The sequence below is a fragment of the Nyctibius grandis genome, chromosome 7, assembly GCF_013368605.1.
Source record: "Nyctibius grandis isolate bNycGra1 chromosome 7, bNycGra1.pri, whole genome shotgun sequence".
Lineage (NCBI taxonomy): Eukaryota > Metazoa > Chordata > Aves > Nyctibiiformes > Nyctibiidae > Nyctibius > Nyctibius grandis.
The window spans coordinates 28,261,969-28,285,381 of NC_090664.1; the positions used below are offsets into that span (position 1 = coordinate 28,261,969).

At 35.2% G+C, this 23,413-nt stretch overlaps 1 protein-coding gene across 1 annotated transcript in view; it reads right to left on the reverse strand.

Annotated features, from left to right (window-relative positions):
• The window catches only part of PHF14 (PHD finger protein 14), a 199,888-nt gene that overhangs the window by 43,330 nt on the left and 133,145 nt on the right, over window positions 1–23,413 (reverse strand). Inside the window, exon 17 of the mRNA XM_068404755.1 lies at window positions 16,316–16,433. Coding sequence (XP_068260856.1) covers window positions 16,316–16,433 — 118 coding nt within the window. The remainder of the gene's footprint in view (window positions 1–16,315; window positions 16,434–23,413) is intronic.

Consider the following 23,413-nt stretch of genomic DNA (forward strand, 5'->3'; position numbering starts at 1 on the left):
CAGAAGTATCACTGATACAGTACACCGAAAAATCAATAGTGCATACAGAACAGATGTGATTTCATTTGTAAGCTACATAGAAGTGATAGATTTCAAAGGAAACTATTTACATTTTATGCTATGTTGGTGTTGTGGCTTAATTTGAGGACTTGACTATTGTTACTTTTTGTTTTTTTAAAAAACAGATCATTAAATACAAGATCAATACACATATATAGATATGTATTGTATATGTAAATATGATACAGATATGTATATTCAGACATGTATATTCATAGGGAATTTTACGGTAACAAAATACTGTAACTGTTTACCAACCCATGTTACCATCAGCACAGATGTTGACTCATACAAAATGGAAACTCTACACAGCTGCTGATTTTGAAGAAAATGGAGAACTGATGTATACTATAAAAAGTATGCATAAAATAATTTTCTAGAAAGCATAACAAGTTGCATTTGAAACAAGATGATGGAAAAATAGCATCTTACAATGGTATTTATACCAGCCAAGCATCCACTGTTCTTTCTGCCATTGCTACTTTAAAACAAAACAAAACTAAAAAAGAATCAAAACAAATCAACCCACAAACGCTTTATAGATTATTTCAAGCTGACAGGTTTGAATATATTATGTTAACTCTGCATCAGTTTTCATACAACATCCTTTACCTTGGTCCAGCTGAAAATTACACAAGTCATAAATTAGCTTTAAACAAGTTTTGAATCAGCCTGGAACTAGTTTTCAAATTAAAGAGCTGTCAGTATATTACATGGTACTGTCATTTTATTACCCCAATCAATTCTGTGTGGCCTGAGGTAGAAAGAAAATGGATGCTGTCCTCATTTGCAAAGGGTTTATCTCTCACACCAGGCTCTGGAAACATGACTGAAGTAATGAATTGGAAAGCAAAGTTACTAACAAAGACTTCTAACAGTAGCAAACTAGAAATATTTGTCCCTCTTTAGACTTACAAAAGCAAAAAAAAAAAAGCGCCCTTTCTGAAACATGAAGCCAACTTCTTAAAGCTGAAGGACTATGGGAAGAAATTAGCACTTTTTTATTGAAGTGCTAAAGTGTAGCCTCACAGAGCATCACTTTTAGTGCAGCACAAGAAAAGCCTTCCTGGGTCAGACTGAAGGTGCCTCTAGCCCAGACAGCAGGGCATTCCTCCATCAATGAACCGACTGCTCCTACCTGTCCTTATTCTCTCTTACACCCTAGGGTCATACTTTGAAAGTATTCACGAGATCTTAGCCAGAATTTGGGAAAATCTAGTGAAGACGAGGTATCTGTAGTTCTCCACAGTTCACAGGTGGCCGAAGTAAATTCCCAGGAGACACATAAGAGTTTATCTCAGTCTCCTTACACATGTGAGATCAAACACTTTGCCATTCCTAGGATTTTACCCTGCATTAGTTAATGAGGGAAAAACATCAGCTTTAATCTTTTTAAGTCCCACTTCACAGCTGTAAAATTTCCCTTCCTCTTTCTATTCTGTCCTTGTCACTCTCCTCATGCTGATTTTATTTAACATCTGACAATCTCCTCTCTTCCTCTGCCCTGTCCAAAGACAGTAAATGACAAATGCAACCTTTAACGTACATGCACTAACCTCCTGCGCTGCCAGTCACAGAGGCAACGCCATTGTTCTGTCCGTGGGTATTTTTGCTCTCTCTTGAGAAGGGGACGATGACTTCTATGTTTATACACTCTTAACACAACAGAGTCTCATTCTCAGCTGACTCTGAAACTGCCTCAGTTCAGGTAATAAACCTTAACCTAGCTCTAAAACCTCTGCCTTCTTTTAAAGACAGAAACAAAAGAAAAACCTTTTATAGTTCTCTGTTTTCCAAATATAGAAACTTAATTACATTCTTAGCCTCACAATATTTTTTTCTTCAAACACACTGTGCAATATGAAAGAACTAATAAAGTTACAAAAAGTTTCCGATAAATACCCATCTGTTTCAATTTATTATCCCTCTTTCAATAAACTACAGCACTGACAAAGCAAGATTGCATCTTTGAAGTCTACCTACATTTCCAAGTGTCAAAGTGTAAATTCCCACTTTTATGGTTGTTTTAAAATAAGGATACTACTATTGCTAATATTTTACTAGAAGCGTTTGAACAAAGTATGAAAGGAAACAGGGTGATGCGTTTTCTCTGGATGCCTTCTTCAAATGGAAAAAAATAATTTACATTTATTTAAAGCTAGAAAGAGCACTCTCAAAATAATGTTTTTCATGTTTATTCTTCCAATTTTATCGCACGCAAATAGAAACGGCAAACAGGAGAACATTTTACCATTTGAAGGTGCTATTCACTGACCTCCGGAACCTGAATTAGTTTCCCCTTACTAACCCACATATTTTCTACATTTCCACTACTCAGTGTACTAATCCTGTCTCTCTTTGGACTGAATTCTCCACCTTTCAAATCAAACTGTCCTAGATTATTGTATTTCCCTTTTACTTTCTCATCATTCACTATTTCCCAACATTTAAAAGATGTTCTTTAACCGCCCTTTCAATAGCTGCTTTTTCTGACCCGAGAATTCTCAGAACTGTATTCAAAATCAACTCTTAAAACACTGTAATTAATAAAACCACATTAGAATACAAAAACTGGAATTAAACTTCAAAATATAGATTCACCACACTAATCTAATCTCATATGTATAATGTAAAGGAATACAACTTTCCTGTTACTGTCATGGATTTAAGCCATTGATCACAGGTACAGTATGGCTCAAACTATTGGCAAAAATTTCTGTACGAACATGAACATCATCACCAGAAATTTTCAGAATCTCTTCAATAAAGAGGAAAAGCCAATATATATCCTTTTCTTTTTGCTAAATCTCCTATGTCTTGCATAATTTGGTCATTATCTGGTGCACCAGAGCAACAGATTTTATATGAATACCCTTTTGCAGGATATTAATATACTGGCAAGAATGCTGTACTATGCTATTATCTCTGCATATAAGAGCAACTCAATACTTTTTCCTTTTTTGTCCACACTGCTTTCTTCCTATATATTGTTCTGCTATTTTTGCTTATTATGGATTAGGTTACAGGCATATACTATAGCCTAGAAAGTGATTTTTGTCCTCATTTTATGTTTTATGGAGTTTTAAAAGTTCTTTAAGACAATACACACATAATTTTTTGCTGCTGGATCAGGATATTTCATCTTCCCTGTGCCTGTTTTGTACAGCTCTGATCTCTCTGATCTTTTTTTTCCCTCCTCTAAAAGACAAAAAGATGAAGAAGTTGCAAAACAAATTCTCAAACCTATCACAAGCATCCACGGCCAGGTAAGTGTGCCACGTACTGTGTTGCTGTACGGACATTGCACATAACTTGCAACTGTTGATTTCAATATATTTACGGAATGATAGCAGCACCTTACACCTAAGATTTAAAACAAGTTTTTCTAAACACCAAATGTGCAAATCCACCTGCTATTACTTGTGGAAGGCAGTGATGCAGCTACCTTTGCTCCATTAATAAGGCTACATTTGGGTTTGCAGTTGTCTGTTTCCTTAAGCAATGTTTTTTTCCTTCAGAAACGATCAGGGGCAGACTGCAAGCAATACATTAATATAGTCTCTCTAAAAGATAGTTTTACTCCATCTTTATTTCTTTTAAAGTCATGTTTAAATTGCCGCAAACATTCCACGCTCTTGGGATTGCTGAGGCAGTGACTGCATTAGGAATACAATTTGGCAGTAAGGTACTGCAGCAAACTTACTTCTACCTCTCCAGGTCAAGCAGCAACAATTTATGGTCAAAGTAGTTTGCTTTACTCCACTTCAGCAGCTTGGGAGAAAGCATACACAAAATTTGCTCACAATATTTGGCTAATACTTAACTTGAACTACAAGATTGAGCACTTGAGATCTCTGCTTCAAAAAGCAGCTGCTTTATTCTAACAAAAATAGAATGTAGCTCAGAAAAGGCTTTCTTTCAAGCACACAATCTTCAGATATTATGCATCAGTATGCAGAGTGTGTCTGTCAGATGTCGGAACAAAGCTTTAAATTGTACCATCTAACTTAATTCTCAAGACAGGGTCAGCACATTCATAGGCTTGTTTGTTTTTTTTTTTCTCCTTTGAAAAGTCCTTTAAGCAATATTTATTTAGTTCCTTACATCTTCATCAGCACCGATTCTTGCTTTTCAACTCCTTGAAGTCCAGATTTTCCCAACAAAATGCAAAACAGAGATATTAAAATGTGTGATCACCAAAAGCATCACAAAATCATCAAAGGCTACTTATTAAATTAAGACTGGTTTTCATCTCTACCTACTTGCAGAATTTTTTTCCAGTAACAAGATGAAATAAAGGGATTGCACAGTACATAATTTTTTGCAGTCTAAGTTTATTGTGCAAGTTTTATAGCTCCCTAAAGTTTCCTTATATGGCACCCACTTAGCTGCCTGTGCTTCAGAAGTTTTCTATAAATGCTCTACCCTTCTCTGGGGGAAGGCTCTTTGTGTGTCTTCTACATCTTTCTCTCCACTTTGCCATGGCCCTAATTTCTTAATTCACCCCATTCTACCCTATAAGAGTTTCTGTGTATTTCTCCAAGTGGAATTTTCTCATTCTTATGAATGTGTGTGTGCTCGCATTTCCCCTTCTATGCCAAGGGCGCTTTTTGCAGTCCCATTATTTTTTCCCATGCAGCTTTTCTCTCTCTCCCTCTCTCTCTTCTTAAAAAGTACCATTGTTTATTTTCACCTGACAGAACGGAAAAATAAAACATTAATTCAAGGCCAAAAAAATATTTTTAAAGCATTAATCTATCTACAGAAAAGCTTCCTATAAAAATGTTTCTTATATCCTCCTTTCCAGATCTCTCTAACATCTGAATGTGCCAAATCAAAAAAATCTCCCAGACGTCCTTTAAGAAGCTTCAAACAAATGTTAGGAACCTTATTTTGAAGGTGCCCCTGACTTACTCATTCATGCTAGTCACTAGAGCAAGTCAAGAAAATTTCCATCTAACTTTATACTACTAAATAAGACATACATACTCTCATTAATATAAAGTAGCCAGCTAAAACGTAAGGATATTTTATTCTGTCAAACTGAGCTAAGTTGACAATGGGCTGCTTACTAAAAAGGGAATGAACAGCTCAGTTGACACAGTTTAAGATGTGACATTAATTGGCCATCTTTTGCTGAGCCCACAGGAACGGAAAGGTCACAACTAGTGCTGCTGCTTTAAAGCATCCTCAACAAGGCCTGGAAATTCCTCATTCCTCCCTAATTAAGAACACTGAAAATGATATATGGAATGATGATACTATATTCACTTGAAATGTCGACTCTCCTGCCTTGTTTTAGGAGGCATGAATATTTTCTCTGTGTTTTTTTTTTAAAAGACTGTCTACCAGAAAAAAATCTTTTTTATGTTTCTCATCTCATAGTAGAAAACACACATCAAGTCCCTTCCTGTTAAGTATAGTTGCTTAATAACATTGTAGACCAGATTCTTTCAGTTAAAAGCATATGCATACAGTGCTTATGCAAACATACAAATGATAACATTTAATACCCTAACAGTATATATTCATGTATTAATTTTTAGGTTTTCAACCTTGAGACTACCGATATGTGAATTCCACAAACTCTCTTCTCAAAATAAGAATGAAATACCTTTTGTAGTCAATGAAACTAAACCACAAATATATCTTTGATACAGCAAACATAACAGTGGTTTTAACAGTCACTTCATACCAGTGACTATTGTGATGTGACAGGAACAGTTCTGTAGAGCAAAGCAGTTGGTGCTGAGGATCGCCCAGACATGCTATATATGTTTCAAAGATACAACTAGTTTGGTCACGTAGATGGCATGCCCCTTAGCAGTCAGAATACATCCTCAGCTTTAGTGACCCTTGGCAGGAATCCAGTTTGGACCTCTTGAGACCACTCCATAATGTGAACCAAAGAGTAGTAACTGATGGCAACTAGGTGATTCCTTTCCAAAATGCATTCCCAATCTTAACTGAAATGCTAAGCCAAATACACACTAAAATACCTCAGATTCCCATCCATGAAAATGAGCATACCACAGAACCATTTAAGCTAATCAATAGGAAATATTCAAAATAACAGGGTATTTTAAATATCAGCTTTATTCAGAATTCAGTAGAGTTACTCTGGGTTATCAACAGTTCCTTTCCTCCTCCTGAGATTCACTACACTGAAAGTTCTCTGGGGTCTAACAACTCCCCCTCCCTCTTTCTTCAAATTAAAAAAAAAAAAAAAGAGACAGATACACTCAATGCCTTCCTTTTACACAATGGTTTGATTGCTGCCCTAAATTAATTGGTGAACACATTCAACCATCATAGGGAAGATCCTGGTTCACTTCCCTCTTCCTCTTCTTAAGAGAGTTCAAAATCACATTTCCCAAGGGATTGCTTAAGCCATCTTACTATTCTTTAGCTGAAGCAGGTCGCTTTGCATGGAAGAACGAATCACTGGCTAGAATGATTCATTGTACATTAACCAGGGTACCTGAGAAAGGGTACAAATTGTCTTCTGAATATTCTACTATTTTATATCAAGGAGCTTTTCAGTCTCTGTCTATGCGGTACCCAGAAAGCACATAAACAACAGATCTTATAGGTCATTCCACTGAGAGAATTAATAACAGATTAATAAATCACATCTCCCAAATCTAAAACTTCTTCTATTTTCTCATCATTATCTTTTAAATGTAAGATTCTTGAAGCTACCCTTACATGAATATAGACATCTTACAACAACCTTCAAAAAGTTCCTCACCACTTCTAATTAAAAAAAAAAAGTATTTAGAATATCATTTTGCTCTGAAGTTCCTCTGCCTTCTGCAATACTTTCAACCTAAACAAGCAGTGGAGATATTAGGCACTAGAAGAAAACAGTAGGACAAACTGCATATTCATTTAATACACAATATACTTGTACATATTAGTACCTGATATGTATCCTTACTCATTGCACAGGGCTGGTTACACATTTAATATTCACTACGTCAATGACTGTATCAATCTGCTGACGCTCTTCTATTTCCAAAAATAAATATGTGATGTGATTAAGCCACTCTAAGTACACTTGTGTGTACATTCCATAAATAATAAGTTATCTTGCTATTTCCTTTTTAACACTTATTTTCTTTGGCTATTTATACCACATCTGAAAGGATATCATCTGCCCTTCAGTCTTCATGAGATTACTAGTTAGAAGAAATCTTGGTATCTGCAGATTCCAAGGCTTTCCCCATATGAAATCTTTTGGTAGTTTGATGCAGCTGAAATACACTTAAGACTTTTCAAACATGCTCAAAGGTGTTTCAAACCACTGAACCAGATAATAATTTTCAACCATTACCAAAGACACATTTAGTAAAAAATCTAAGATAAACTTAATTGCTACCAGAATTTAACAATGCACTACACATTTTACAGGTTTTGTGAAAATCTTTTCAAAAGCCACCTTAAAATTCCACATATTTGTGCTTTTTCCTGGTAGAGCGGATTGTAATGCTCTTACAGTTATATTCCCACACAAGCTATTTGCAGAGCCAATTTTAAGAATAGGGAACTTTTCTGCTACAGAATGCTAAAATCCATGCAATGAGACACTCAATTGCACAGAAAGTGGCTGACACAGCACAAATCGGCAATGCCCAGCTGTCTTCTGCAAAATGTGATTAAATGTGGCTGGCACTAAGAGAATCTCTATTGGAGAATGGCGACTAAACCTCACTGCCACTATCTAACACTACGACGAAAAGCAAATCTCGACTCTGCTAAAATTCATTACTTGCTTAGCACTTCACAAAATGGCACTTTTTTGGTTTCTTTCCCCCTCTCCTTTCTCTCTTCTGGTTCAGTATGATTAGATTTTGTCCAGGCAGCATTAGTAATTTATACCAGTGAGCGACACATTCCTTAAAGTGACATATATGGCTGCATTACTTTGAAAGACTTTAAAATAAAATCAACCTTGAGAGTAAACATGAGCAGGTAATTACACAACTATGATAAGGTGTACAGACCTTATCCAGAGACTAACAATTAAAGATTTAATTCTTCTTCCATCATATAGCATATGATTTCAGGTGATAAGCTAAGATAACTTGCAGGGTAATAAAGTTGGACTAGTGAGGAATTACGATATATAATTCTTCTTTAATTACATACCTTCTAGTTCTATGTAAAACACAGGGCAAGAAATATATTTCCAGGTAAAGAAATTTATCTCAGAAATTTGGTAGCAATAGAACACTATTTTGCAAAATTAGAGTGGAATGGGATGCCACCAGACTCCAGATATACCTTTGCACCTCTCAGGATTCCCTTTGTTTATGTCATTGCAAAGCACACACTTTTTGTCATTTGCTGTTGAGTCTTCAATTCTTTATGAATATTCAAATTAGAAAAGATTATGCACAATGGATGTTTTTTAATACTGCCCTCCTGGCAGTTTATATAATCTCAACCAAGAATTTAATCAAGGGTCAAAAGGTTAAAAAATCCAAAAGTCAGTTACAAGCTTTTCATTCACACTTTTTTCGGACACTTTCAAAATTAACATGTGTTCTACTAATTAAGTAAATAAGAATCAAAGTTTTCAATAGGGTTGTCAATAGAAAGTAGTAATGGTCAATTACATTTATTGGTAAATTTGTTTATGACTCCACTGTCAGCATGAAGCCCCTAATTATCAATACTCAAAAGGCTCATTATTTTAGGAAATCCAGTAAGTAGGAAGACGACTGGATTGATGAAGTAGATCTGAATGTGTATCTGTGGCGTAAACTATCATGCTTTGGCAGCTACAGTTTGGTGACTTTCACACGCATATATATCTTCCCTTTGCGACTTCACTTGAAAAGGAATGTAAAACAGAGAAAACATGGGTTAAAACTACTATCTCCATGTCTTTTACACTTCAATACAGCATCTTCAATATGTAAAATTTACTGTCACAATGCTGCTCAACATTGTAAATATCTAGAAATTAATTTTCAAAGGCAAGAAAGAGAAAGGCTCCAGTTCTTTAAGGAGCAGGCATTCCCCTGTCCCTCCTAGACACTAGTCCTCTATGAGCCTTCTCATGTCCTTTGAGAGTACGCATAGCTGCATACCAAAGAGAAGGTATAAAATCTTCCTGTTGCGGGGTGCTGCTCAGGGCTGAAAAAGTGCTCTCGTTTTTTATTCTCTCATGCTGTGTTAGCATAAAACCAGGTTTAGTGGCTTTACTTCAAACACAGTGCTTTTGGATTCTTCCCAATTGCAGACAGGTTCCAGCAGAGATTCCTTGCCACTCAGCACTACAGTAGTGGGCAACATAGGCTATAAATTCATTTTGTCATGGCTTAGGAAGTGTAAGTAAGTCATAATTCAGTAGAAGAGCTATTTCCGAGATAAACCGTAATTGTAAGTAATTTTGTTAGAAGTATAACCTAAAGAAGGTAAGGAGTAGCAGTGGCATTTCTAACGGCTGCCCACGAAGAGACTTTGCTTCCTTAACCGTTACCTTAGAGTAGGTAACGGTTATTCTATCTGAACTAAACCACATCTAAACTAGAAGTTTACTCATTTAAATACTAGATTATGTATATTCAGATCAGATGCATTAAAAATGTATAATCGCTCTGCTGTGTTTGCGATTTAAATCTTTTTAAGTCTAGTACCTTACTAATCAGGCACCTCTTAAATGTTCCAATGGAAATTAGACATGGGTGTGTATTTTAAGCAAAGTGATAATTAATGTCCAAGATTGTTTCTAATTTCAGCCATCCTTGTTTGTTTTTACTTCAGTAACATATTTTTAGTCGCAAAAAAGCAAATCTGTCAAGACAACTTATGAAAAGCAGGACTACTTCAGTAATAATTTGATTCATGAGACACTCACAAAGCCTCTTGAAAAAATAATTTGCTTCCTTTTAAAGGTAGTATAAGGCGTGTGTGTATAATGACATCAGAATGAATCACTCTTTTCAGTAGTTTTCGAAACATTTTTCCCCCCCTGCTTTTGTCATAAAATAATTCAGCATTATGGAAGGCATTAAATAATACCGCTGCTCTCCTATTAAGAAAAAGAACTTGTAACAGCGTGCGAAACTTCAGCTTTGGAAAAAACTCTGCGTTGTTGGGTTGTTTATGAAAAAGAATGAATGAAGTTAAGCAGCAAGTGATTTCTTCAGTCAGCAACACAGGGTATTGGAACTGGTAGAATTGATTTTGATGTGGAGAAGAATTAAAATATTTAAAATAAGCATCCATTCCAGAAATCTTTTACAGCACCTAATCTTTTTTTTCATTAAAACCTAAGCTTCCACTTACACTATGGGAATGTTCTTCTGCCAAATAAGTGTATCTGATTATTTGGATTAATTTGGGGACTTAATATCAACTAACTTTATGCTAAGCTTATCCGCTTTTCATAAATCAAGTCTCATCTTAAGTTAATTTCAAGGCTGATTATTTTTGGAACATTTTATGGTATAAATTATTCATTACATAGATCTATTATACTTGTTTGCCAGAAAATAAGAGAGGCTGTGCCAACTCATTTTTTTAAATGATACCTGGGGAGCAAATATTAAAACACAGTTGGCCATATTTGAGCCAACTGGTAAGAATTACTGTACACTGCAATTTCACCTTTTTTTTTTTTTACTATCTTGATAGTGAAATTCACTTCAGTGCCAAAGTTTGGCATTACTGAAGTTCTTAAAACAGAGCATAAGTAGTGTAAGGACTTGTGTTAAATCTTCACACAGCCTTACAGATTTGTATAATTTTCTCTTGTTCAATTTTAAGGAAAACATTCCAGTGCCAATGTTCGACTGCTCCTCACAAACCTAGGAAGACTACAATGATTTCAAAATAACCACATATTTTCCATTTTCTATATAAAAAAGTCTTTTGTTCCATGTACACAAGAAACCAAAGTCCTAATCTGATATATGTAGCATAATTCAACTCTCCTCAATCAACTTTAAAATATATGAATACACACAAAAATGTTTAACTCTATCGCTCTTGATGACCATATAATAAAACAGATCATAATATCCACACCTAGTAAAAGTGAAGACAGATTCTACCTTTACAAACGCTGTCAGTGAATTACACCATGCAATTTGTTATTCTGTAAACCACTTTGAAATACTCTTAACTTCTGGCTGAAAAATATTGCATAAAAATGGATTTTTTTTCCCCATTATACTGTGTTCTGCCTGTATCAGCAAGCAGATTTATTAGCAGTATTCTTTTATCATTTTTCAGCTGCAATGCTGTTTGCCATGGTGGCAGTACATTTGTTTGTATGTTGTGTCCTCAAAAGAAGGTGCTCTGATGCAATAGCCTCTGATGTAAGCTGACTAAATTAGGGTACAAGCATTGCAGTTACCCTTTGTCAGAATATGCAAACAAAACAAGTCTGAATTAATACAGAAGACCTTTAAGGAAAAGGAGATTTTTGGTTCATTTTTGGAAAGATGAATTTTAAATGTAACTATTTAAAATCACATTGTATTGAATGATACCTACAAAAACACTATAAAACATATTTAAGACATGATTAAGCACGCATATATACTACCACCATGTGTCAACCTCATATATTATATTCGAATAGGGTTTTCTTGTATATATAAAATGTAGAAGATCTCGGCTATACTGAAAATGTGTTGTTCCGAACGTTTAGTAAGTGCCCAGATAAAAGTCTGTCCATGCAACACTGATTCAATCATCTTCTGTGTGTACTCAAGCAAGGAGAATCCCACCTAAGCTATAACCTTCACTAATCTAAAGTACCTGTCTCAGTTCCCTCCAATAGTCAGTGGACAGGAAAAGGCAGCTCCAGAGAGCAATTCATCCAAATCTAAGGAACATGTATAAAATAAGGGAGCAGTATCGACATTTTGCAAAACAAAAGCCAAGACACCAGGAGAATAAAAATTAAAATTTCTAATAAATTAGTTACTCAATTTGCAATAGTCCAGACCACATCATTACGAAGACTTAGTACTTTCAAAACACAGCTTACACTATCACCCACTGCAGCTCTGAGAATTCAGCATTTTTGCATGTTGGGCCAAGGGATCCAAGCTGGGCAAAAGCAAACAAGGAGAAAAAAATTATTAAACATTTGAAAATTTTGATTTGTCTAGCACTCACAGGAGCTCAGGGGTGGGACAAAGGTAAAATTCAATTTTCTGGTCACAACTCAACTACTTCAAACATAAAGTCAAGCGTCCTTTGTTTTCTGTTCCTGAAATCGCTTCAGCTTTCATGTCTTGCAAAACCTGAAGATAGTATATTCTTGTAATACTCAGCCCAAATTAATCACTTTCAGTGACCCCTGGCAGCTAAATCAGAGAAGGCAGGGGTGCTATAGAAAAAAAACAAACACAGCATGAAGTGATTAAAGGCTGTAAATTCACATATAGTCACAGAAGTACTTAAAGTGCTGCCTGTCACCTTAATTTCGATATTTCCAAAATTTCTAGAGCTTGACATCAGGATTTTTTGGTTTCGTTCTTTATTTTTTAACACAGTTGTGTGAAACTACGCATGTGTTAATATTACAGTGTCCAACTAATTTGCTTATTCACTATGTGAAAGTGAGATATACCCAAAGAAATGCTTCTACCTGGCTAATAAGTAAAATCAACCATGAATAATTTCCAACACAAAAGTTGTACAGAAAATACTACTTTCCAGAGTTGGTGTGTCATGTATTTGCAGTTCCAGAAAATACTTCCTGAAGGGTTTAGATGAGAATTCTATGCATATATACTGACAATTTATTTCTACCCAAAAAAATGCAATACAGTAAAAAGATGAAATAAAAGCAAACTAAACAGAAGTCTAAGAGACAAGGCAGCTGATCTTGCAGCACTCAAATAATGACCTGGCATATACACTCTGCAGCATTTTGCAAAATAGATTGTACGCAAAGATGAGCAGATAGAAACCTAACTAGCATGGTCATTGTAACCACCATGATATATGTTTATATTCTTTGCTGCCTCAGTCCTTTGCAAAATTTTTAAATTGGAGGAGATACTTTAAACAGTACTTTTTAAATGGAAAGCAATAGAAAGGAGTCCACATCTAACAATAAGGAGACCTCATAACGAGACGCTTATCGCACATAATGAACAAATGGTCAGCCCACATTTATACCGACTGAGTATTATCACATCATAATGTTGAATAAATTGGTTTATATTTTATTTAATTTTTATTAAATTCAACTAAAATAAGGTTCTATATTAATTCTGAATATCACTATTTGAAACTATCAGCAAATTTATGATTTAGAGTGATATTTGGCAATCCTGAAAATGCACCGTAATCCTTTCACAAGGTAGATGGATAATGTTATAGAAATGGAGAGCTTATAGGTTTACTTCAGCTTTCATGTGATGTAACAAAATCTACAATGTTTTTGAGATCAGAGAGCTTGTCAGACCTTAGCAGTGAGCATCAGCCATTCCATAAAAGTGACAGCCAGTATTACCAGCAGAGAAGCTGTTGCCCTCATGCCCTACAGCAAAGTCACTGTCTGTCTATTATTTGACAGGCAGGGTAATATGGGAATATGTTATGCTGGTGGAAAAATTGACACAACTGCTGGAGAGTCCTGTGACTAGTATGAGGAAAATGGAAGGAGCATGTCCAACACTTGTGATAGGCTACAATTTAAAGCATATGTTTATTACTGCTAAATTACATCACTTGTACTGCTGACACCCATAAGTGTTTAGCAAAATCTGAAAATAGAATCACATTCCTCTCTGTCAGCCGTATGCAACTTCTTCTGAACATCTAAAACTGAAATTCATAATTAGAAATAAAAACTAACTGAACCAGTATATGCTATGCACTATAATGTCTCTTGTTACTGAAATAGTGTAATTTACCTAACAATTGTTTTCAAGGCCCAGTACTGCTACAGAAAATATTGTTGGGGAATGTAAAAATGTATACTATAACAGTGATTTAAATTGGATCAAAACAGATGAACAAAGTTGAAGGAACGAAAACTAAACAACAGTCTCCTTAGCCAAAGCTGGAAATGCAATCCCATTTTGCTGCTCTAATCCGTACACAAAACTTCACTGTGAGACACCAAGGATTGGATTTAGTGAGTGACTGAGAGATTGGAATTGCTGGTAGCTCAGGCTTGCAATTCATCCACAGGTCAGGCAGAGTGCAGCAAACAATGCAACTTTCTCTACGGTTTTCCTCTTCTGAGCAATAAGTACGCATTTAAGAGATTACCCCCTCCAGTACAGGGTAGAAAAAGCCTTTATCATATCAGCTCTTCCTGGCTGTGAAAAGCTGTGCAAAATTGTGGACATATGATACACAATCCTAAAGCCATACAGAATATTGAATTTGAAAATTATTAAGTACATAAGCAAAGCTCTAATACTTTAAATAATGTTCACATTAAGGAAAGCGTAAGGAGATTGACTCAACACCGTGTTGTTTGAATTTGTTATGCAGTAGAGAATAAAACAGAAAAAAGCTACAGAACTTTTTAAAACATAGAGAGCAATATAGCTTTTTCAGAGAAATTTCTCTGCACAGCTCTGTGGAAAAGCTATGGGAAAGTGACTAAACAAAACCACAAGGAGTCCCCATAAGACAATTTTTCAGTATCTTTCATATTCGTTACATTTTCACTCATATACAATTCAAATTGCCTGTGCTTGAAAGTGCACAAGACTTTATTTAAATTTACTCACTAAAAATCTCTATGAATGAAAAAGAAAACTGAACACAATAACAAGCATTTTTTTAATTTGTAATAACCACTAAGATAACACAATATATATCATCATTCTAACGAGTAAGCTTTGTTTACTCTTCAGAACATCGTATTTTTCAACACACACCTTAAAACTAACAAGTGCCCTGTGCTAAGTGAAGTCAATCATACTTCATTTACCTGATAAAGTATTTTTAAAATTTCATCTGGTACATAGCATGCTAATCTCCTGGAAAGCACAATTAGAAATTACAAACCCTGTTTTTTTTGCTTCCACAGAAGCAGCCACGAAAACAGGAGATGGAAGATTTTAACTAAGGTTATCAAGAACCACTTTTAGTTTAAGCAGGTGACAGAAATTCAATAACAATTTTAATTCACTCTTGGAATATCCATTGCATGTAAGTGGTATTCCAGAAAGATTGCTTGATGTCCAAACTGTAGTGGACAGCTAATTTCCAATGTCTGTCTTCATATCTCCTTACAAAAGACCAATTTGACTAATGCCTCAGGGTGAAACTGAATACCATATTTTTCCAGTCAGAAAGGGACACTAGCAAGCCAAAAAATTATACCTCTCTCTGAACATTTTGTACCTTCCATTCTGCAGACTAACATCATGAAAGAGTTTAAGTATCCAAGTACGCTAACAGGTAACTTATGACAACATCTCTGCATAGCTGTGTCCCCGTGTATCCAAATACTGAGTCACTTCCTTACTAGTTAAAAAATTCTGCAAAATATAAAGTGGCAGAATAGCATGTAAAATTTTAAAGACTTTTAGAATGCTCTGTTATTTTAACATTGAGGTATCAGATGCATTTATAAATCCAATTTTGAAAATCAACTGGAAAGTGTCTCTTCAGAGGTTATAGTGATGATAGAAAAGAATGCCAGTACTAAAGAAGCCTCTGTGCAGACAAAGAATCAAAATCTTTATTTTTTGAAAAGTCGGTACTACAGATGCGTACTATTACTGTCAATATTAAAGACAGTTAATCCATGTCAAAAATTTAGTTCTACTTTTAAAATGTTGTATTTGATCAAGGCATATCAATCAATATAAAATATTAACAACCTTCATATGATTCTTCAGTGAAAAAAAGTTCAGTAATTCAAACCATCTTCATTTATTTAGAAAACCATGTAATTTCTATCTCTGTCTTTAGAGGCTTGTATTCTGTACTACTTCTGAAATAGTTTCACTTGTCAATAATGTTACCAATCCTGATATGTATCCATAGTCACTGCTTTCTCAGAGAGAACATAATGTGAAAAGAAAGCATTTAACTGGGATAATAAAATTCTCTTTATTGATTAAGAATATTTCAATTTTGCATACATTCTGTTTTTTAGCTGCTTTACAGGGAATCTGAAATCATTATTTTATGACCTTCTACTGTTTTTCAGAGCAGATCTATGTATAGCATTTCAACAAAAACTTCAGAAGCTAAGTAAGCCCTCTAAAATCAGAATACTTTAACTATTTCACAGGATGAATTAACTTACTTTGGAGGATGTAGAGTCACATTCCTGACAAATCCATCCATAGCCAGTCTGTTTCGGAGACTTTTTCAAGGGAGGGTCTAGACAGCCAAAATGGTAGCAAAGCCTGCATTCATCACACCTGCAACAGAAAAAATATGAATGGTATTTCTATACTATTTTAGATTGAGCTTCCCTGCGATTCTCAGCACAAGATTTCCTGATCCATTATCATGATACAGGAAATCCATTTTCTATAAGGGGTATTTTCAAACACTATCACTTCAACTAGGTTCTGCTTAATTTGGAATATTCTCATGCAGACGCTCATACATCACCTTTGTCATCATCTTATATAAATGACATTATTTCAAAGACTTGCAAATCAAAGAAAAAAATGTATAACCAGCTCGATTTTTTACATACTTCAATGTCATTCATTGCCATTTATTTTCAGAAATTTGTTATTTTTTTAGACAGTGACAATATTGATTTGTCATAGTTTTAAGACACTATTTATTCTTCTGCTTTTTCAAGGAAAACTCTGTGAAATGTTTGCTCATATATTCAACAACTCAAGTATAATTTACAGCTATGAATTTTATTTTCTACACCAGGACTATGCAGTTGATAAATAAATGCATAAAATATTTTCTGATTCGCTTTGAATTTTCTGGAAAGGGGCATTAATTTAAAAGGATTTCACTGTGATCTTTCCCATATAAAACTGCAGTATGTACACACAACAATTTTACGTTCTTTTTTAATAAACCTTTCATTAGTGTTTTTTACCATGCATGGTCCACATAAAAAGCTCAAAATGTATAGCATAGCTATTGTTTGCCCATTCTTAATGTACCAGCACTGATGAAATGCTACAATGTAGCAAGCGCTTCACAAAAGGATTTTAAAATCAGTAAAATAATATGTTCAAAATGAGAAAAAGATTTTAAAAGCAAATAATAGAGATTTTCGTATATCCTATTGAACTTCACTTTATTTGCATAACACCCTGTATTCTTTTGTGTGAAAAAGAAAGCTTTTTCAAATTTCCTTTGCAATATTCTCTTCATTAAACGACTTTAAACTCTGAATTAAAGCAAATATAAATGATCCAGAAATAGGAAATAGAGTAAATGCTTAAAAATCAAATTTTCTAAGAAATCCTCTATACTTTCTCTCTCTGCTTCCCTGGCCACTCATTTTCTCCTCTACAAAACATGCAAACACAAAAAATCTCCAAAAATTGCTATAACAGCATGGCACAGACATCATCAGATCAAAGACAGAGGGATATAATTTATCAACGGAACACACAGCACATTACAGAAAGAGGATTCAACTAACAGCACATACTGCTGTATTAACAGAAGCAAATGTTCATGTGACTTTTCTCCAAGGATTGGTCTCCAAATACAAAGAAGTAATCGTTCTCTCATTATGATTGTTTAACCTAAGTAAATACTTTTGTCCTTGCTGTCCAGGCTGTGCTTGCTAGGGAAGCCTTCTGCTTTTAGCAGTTACATGTAAGACATGAGCACTGGTAACGGTATTGCATGTACTGTCTTCCACTAAGTAGAAATTAAAAGCAATAATCTACCTATCAACAGTGTGCAACACTGGACTGACATGGTTTTTGTATTTTTAAAAAACGGGATATACCATATTACAATCTATATCCTGCGGATTGTTTAGTAATAACTCAATCTAATTCCAGGACAAAGAAAACACTTAAAAAAGGAAACCATTTTCAGTTATTAAAGACACAAGAGTTCTAATGTAGAAATGCATTATTTATAATTAGGAATATATGCAGTTTTATTTCTTGTGAAAGGCATATTAAAACACTAAAAGGGTTGAGAGTGGGAGATGAGACAGGTTACACTCCTACATCCCAACAGCGTATGTGACCTTCAGCAAAAAATTAAGCCTCCTTTGAGCCTCAATGTTCTCATCTGTAAAGGAATATATTTTTACTAACCTATTTCTATATCTAGAATCTTATTCATGTAAGTGCTTGCATTTGAGCAGTACTTCTTGTAAACTGTTTGGGATCCTCTAAGTAATACAAAATAATGCATCACACTACTTCTGAGTGATTTAGTGTATCTTCAGAGCTTAATCCTAAAATTTACATCTGACTTCAAACAGTATTAATTTGGATTTTTTTCTTAAGTGATTGTCTATAAACACAAGTGTTCATACATTCAAAAGAAAATGTCTCCCTCTTAAAATTACGCTTTGCCATATCTTCCTACATCATTTCCATTTTGTACCTAGAATGTGGTATTTCCTGACTGCACCTTCAGTCACATCTCAGAAGTACACTGAGGGAATTAGCAAGGCTGGGTTGAAATAACCAGTACATTATGAAATTAAATACAGATCTGGAGGTGCCATTCTAAAGCTGAATGATTTTAATATTTATTGTCATTAATTTTTATCACTTCAAAGCTGTTTAGTTTGGCAGAAGAAAAATTGCATTTTCCTAGAATGAATTAAAAATATCCGTATGAAAGTGTCCAGATACTAACAGCTTCTATCTGCATCTGCACAGCTGAGAAAATGGAAATAACAAAAGCGTATTTTCCTGTATCAAGACATAAAAAGCTGCATGACAATAAAAATGAGCCTATACCAAATAGTTGGAAACGCTTCCTTCGTACTGCTTTTTACTGGAATACAAATTCTGTATTGTGGAATACAATGCCACTGATTCTGAAGTTCCCAGAGCATGGCACTGGGAAAATGGATGAATACACACTGTACCTTGGTTAAAGATGATGCCCTAGCTGTCTGGCAACTCTCTTGTGTGCTGAGACTGAATTGGGACAAAATGTGAAGCTTACACATATCACAGTACAGAAACCAAAACTGGCATTCTTAATTCCTAATACCAAAAGATAACCTTATACCCAGGTTAAAATGGCACTACTAAAATGAGATTAAGCCCTCAAGTGTATAATATTACTTGTGTTCTTTTGTCTAGCAACATGACAGAAAATCCACTGTCAGATTCAGAAAACAAGAAAGCGACACAAAATAAGGAGCACTTTCAACTTAATTAGAGAACAAAATTGTCGGGTCACAGAAGGTGTCACGCTGACAGTCTCACAGCCTTTCAGTAAATGCACTCACAGATCAATCACAACACGGACATTTACAGAGCAAAGGAGCCACACGGCACTGTCATTTACAAATATCATCCACTTCCATCCTGAAGATGGCTTAATAGTACAAGTTAAACTATTGGGCCAGGGAGGGGAAGGGAAAGAAACCACGTCCTCCATATTCAAGGTTCAGTTAAAATTTTTACCCTTGTGGATTCAAGGTCACAACTTCAAAACAGTCCTTAAACTAGCAAATATTTTCTCTTGCTATTATTTGTGGATAACTTTTTCGGTGGTTAAGTACCTGGTTAAGTACGTGGTAAAATGATTTACCAGTGCACAGTCATCGTCAGTGGCCTGACTAGCAGCTCTACGGAAAACTTTGTGCAAACAAAAACAGAGCTCCACACAAAGACAAGCTAACCTAACCTCCTAAATTACCTCTAACTGACAGGTATCTATGTTTTACTACCAATGTTTTAACAAGCCTGAAATTACTTTATGCATCAAAATTAGAAATCGCTGTGTTCCTCATTCCAGCAATTAATGAGGACAGATATATGCCCACTATATACCGAGAAAATCGGGTGGGAAGAAAGGTGAATTCCAAAGGAGGTAGGGTAATAAATTAAAAAATAATAAAAGAAAACATTTTTCACTTATGAAAGTATAGCATGCTGGTCAGCTACATCTTCACAGCAAGAAAGCTTGATTAGGCATTCCCATACCTGAAATACGTCTGCTTTGTTCTTTAATAAAGTGATCTCCATCTGCTCATGCCCTTGGATTGTTTTTATTACTTTTTTAGCAGTACAGCTGGCTGTGCTCAAGCCCTACATAACTCTGCATTTTCCTGTTCATAATTAACTAATTATGCTCTAATCAATAGTGTAGATACTGATTTAACAACGTAAATGAGATAAATGAGATAATGGCTGGGGTCAATCTCATTTTATTTACAAAGCCCAGCACACACATCCAATTTCATTACATTGCATCTACCTGCACAGGAGAGAGTCTTATCAGTTAGCCTGCAGAAGTCTTCCTGGGAGCACTGGGGGAAAAGATCTGTGCTTTTACAGAGGAACAGTGAAATCAAAACCTGCCCAACACTGGCACATTTGTAAGTCACTGGTTAATATAATCAAAAAGCACAAAGAGCTGATTCAGCCAGAGTGAAGAAACCTATTTTGCATTCACAAGACAGCATCACCCATCTATAGCTGTAGAAGTAATTACCTACGTGTCCCTGAAACACAACATTAATAAGCTAATCTTTAAATACAACTTTGCAAATATGCTTCAGAGACTACAGAAAATCTCACTTATGTACACATCACTGCACATCGTCTGCCTTGTCATGCCAAAAGGTAACACGTTGAACAAAACACAAAATTGCAAAATATATATACTACTCCCTATTCATCACAACAGCTTAGAAAGATTTATTTTAATAGAAAAAAGATAATAAAACTTTGATACACATTGACAAATCATCATCGCCATTAAAATTGGAGAACTTGTCATATAAGACTTACTCTGGCAAACACATTTAATTGAAACAAAATTAGAAGTAATCTAATCCAAAATTTTTAAACTCTCAGAGAACTGCAGTGGGATGAGTGTGCATTCACTCACCCATTAGCTGGTGGGATGCAACACGATGGCTAGCCCAGCACTCGTGTGGATTTAACTACTGATATGCATCTTTCCTTGTTGGCTTGTTCTGGACCCCATTTCTGACTAAAGGCTCTTAACACCTGAGGAACAGATGTTTCTTCTCAGGCACTGATCTCTCTCCCCTTTAATCCCTCAGCATCCATACGCTGGGCCCCTCTGAAACTGCAAACAGCTGGAGACATGCGCAGGGGTTCATTTTAAATTGCAGCATGTTCTTGGGTTCAGATGAACAACTTAAGAACCAGCTATGACAGTTTAAGGCACTGTCATTATTTTATTTCTTGTTAGTGGCTGTATGACAGATCGAATGCAAAGGAGTATGTAAGCATTCCCAAAAAAACAGAGTAAGCTGAAGTAGCTGAAGTGAATTGAAACCATAGAAGCAAGATGACTGACTTTGGACTGGAGCAGGTGAGGAGTGCTCCTGTGATACCTTAATTGCAACCGTACCACGGAAGTGATAAATTCTGGGTGATAGGAATGAATACTATGGGATGGGTCATATCAGTAACTCTTACATGTAATGTCAAAGGTGGCACTTCCTGTGCCCTTATTTAAAGAATAAAACTAATTAAAGAGCTAATGGTGAAATAACTGTGTAATTGTATATTTACTGCATTTTTACTAACGCTGTCCAAAAAGTACATTTATTCTACTTACTGAGGGAGGAGCCCAAAACAATAGTACTTTTTCATTACAGAGTATGTGGAAAACATTCTTTTTTTTAGCTTTCTCTTCTGACATCTCTTGAAACAAAGTGAAGATAAGCGAAGATAAGTGTTCATATTTCACTCTGCCATTCTACACCAAAACTCTTCAATTCAGCCCCATGGAATCCACCAGAAATTGCTTTCATTTTGCTGTGATATGTCATACGCCAAGCACAAAACAAAAGTGACGCAGTGCTGTATTTAGACTCTAATTTAAAAAATAAGGTCTAGATCCTTAGCAACTCTTTTGGTTTTAGGCAGAATATTGTCAAAAGAGAAAAACATATTAAGTACAAAATGGAAAAAGTTCATTTTTCCTCTTCATGATTTCTACACTTTTTCCCTTGCCTATAAGTGGCATAACAACTAAAAATGGATGGTCAAGTCATCTTGCAGTCTCTATTCTACAGAACAGTTTTAAGAAACTATTAGCACCAGGATAATTTAGAAGTCGTCTCACATAGGCCAGCCAAGCTTTAGGTGACTTCACCATCAGGAGTATGACAGATTCCAGCACTAAAATTCTTATGTGACTGCACATGCATACAATATTGAATATAAACCAGGATATAGCCCAATTATAAAGCCTCTTCAAACACAGGTACTGGTTATCCTGAAAGGCTATCTCCAAAGATGCTCAAAATTCAACTGCATATAACTCTAAGAAACTTGGTCTAATTTCAAAGTTAGATCTAACTTTGCAGTCAGTCCTGCTTTGAGTGGGTGGCTGGAACAAATTCCTCCAGAGGCTCCTTCCAACCTGAATTTTTCTGGATTCTAATATTTTCATAATTTTGATTTAAGTAAATGAAATATTCTTTCTGGGAAGGATAAAGCTTATGGTATTACACAAAGTAATTAAAAGCCACATTCAAATTTCTATTATGCCAGGTACAAAGCAAGCATACAAAAGTAAATCCCTGACTTCCATAGTTTATAATGTTAGATGAGACAGTAGACTATTATTCTCTTCTGATATGCCTGGAAGAGACAGGGGCATGCCTACTGCTGAAAGTTGAGAGGATATACCAGATGAAGGATGATTATTACATTCTGGTTTTTACACCTATCTACCACTGATAAAGACTGTGTGGGCAGGATGGACACATGGCCTGACAGAGCAGGATGACCTTACTGATCTTCAGCTAACAGAAGTTTCATGATAAAGTACCTAATACAGTTTTGGATGCAGGAAACTGTATAATCTCTCATTTACTCAAATTTCTGTCCAAAACACAAGGGCATTAATAATATGACTGGTTTTTCCCTTTAGTGTACAATAATCCTGTGGAAAAGCCTTCATTCACTCAGAGGATCTACACTACACTTTTTGGCACCTGCAACATGAAGTAAGTTTTTAAAAAATCCTGTATTTAGCACTAGTTGTAATATGTAATAGCATGAGTTTCTATGACTTTGACCTCTAGGAAGTTCTACTCTAAAGCAAAAAAATGTAAACAAAACACTTTACCTATAAAATCAAAAGGAAAAAAACCATTTTATGCAGCTTCTACTCTCCACCCCCCAACATGCTTATCATCATGTTACCTAAACATTGAATATTACATTTTAACAGAAGTGCCAATAGCGTCAGTTATACCACAAACGAGCAAAAGAAAATA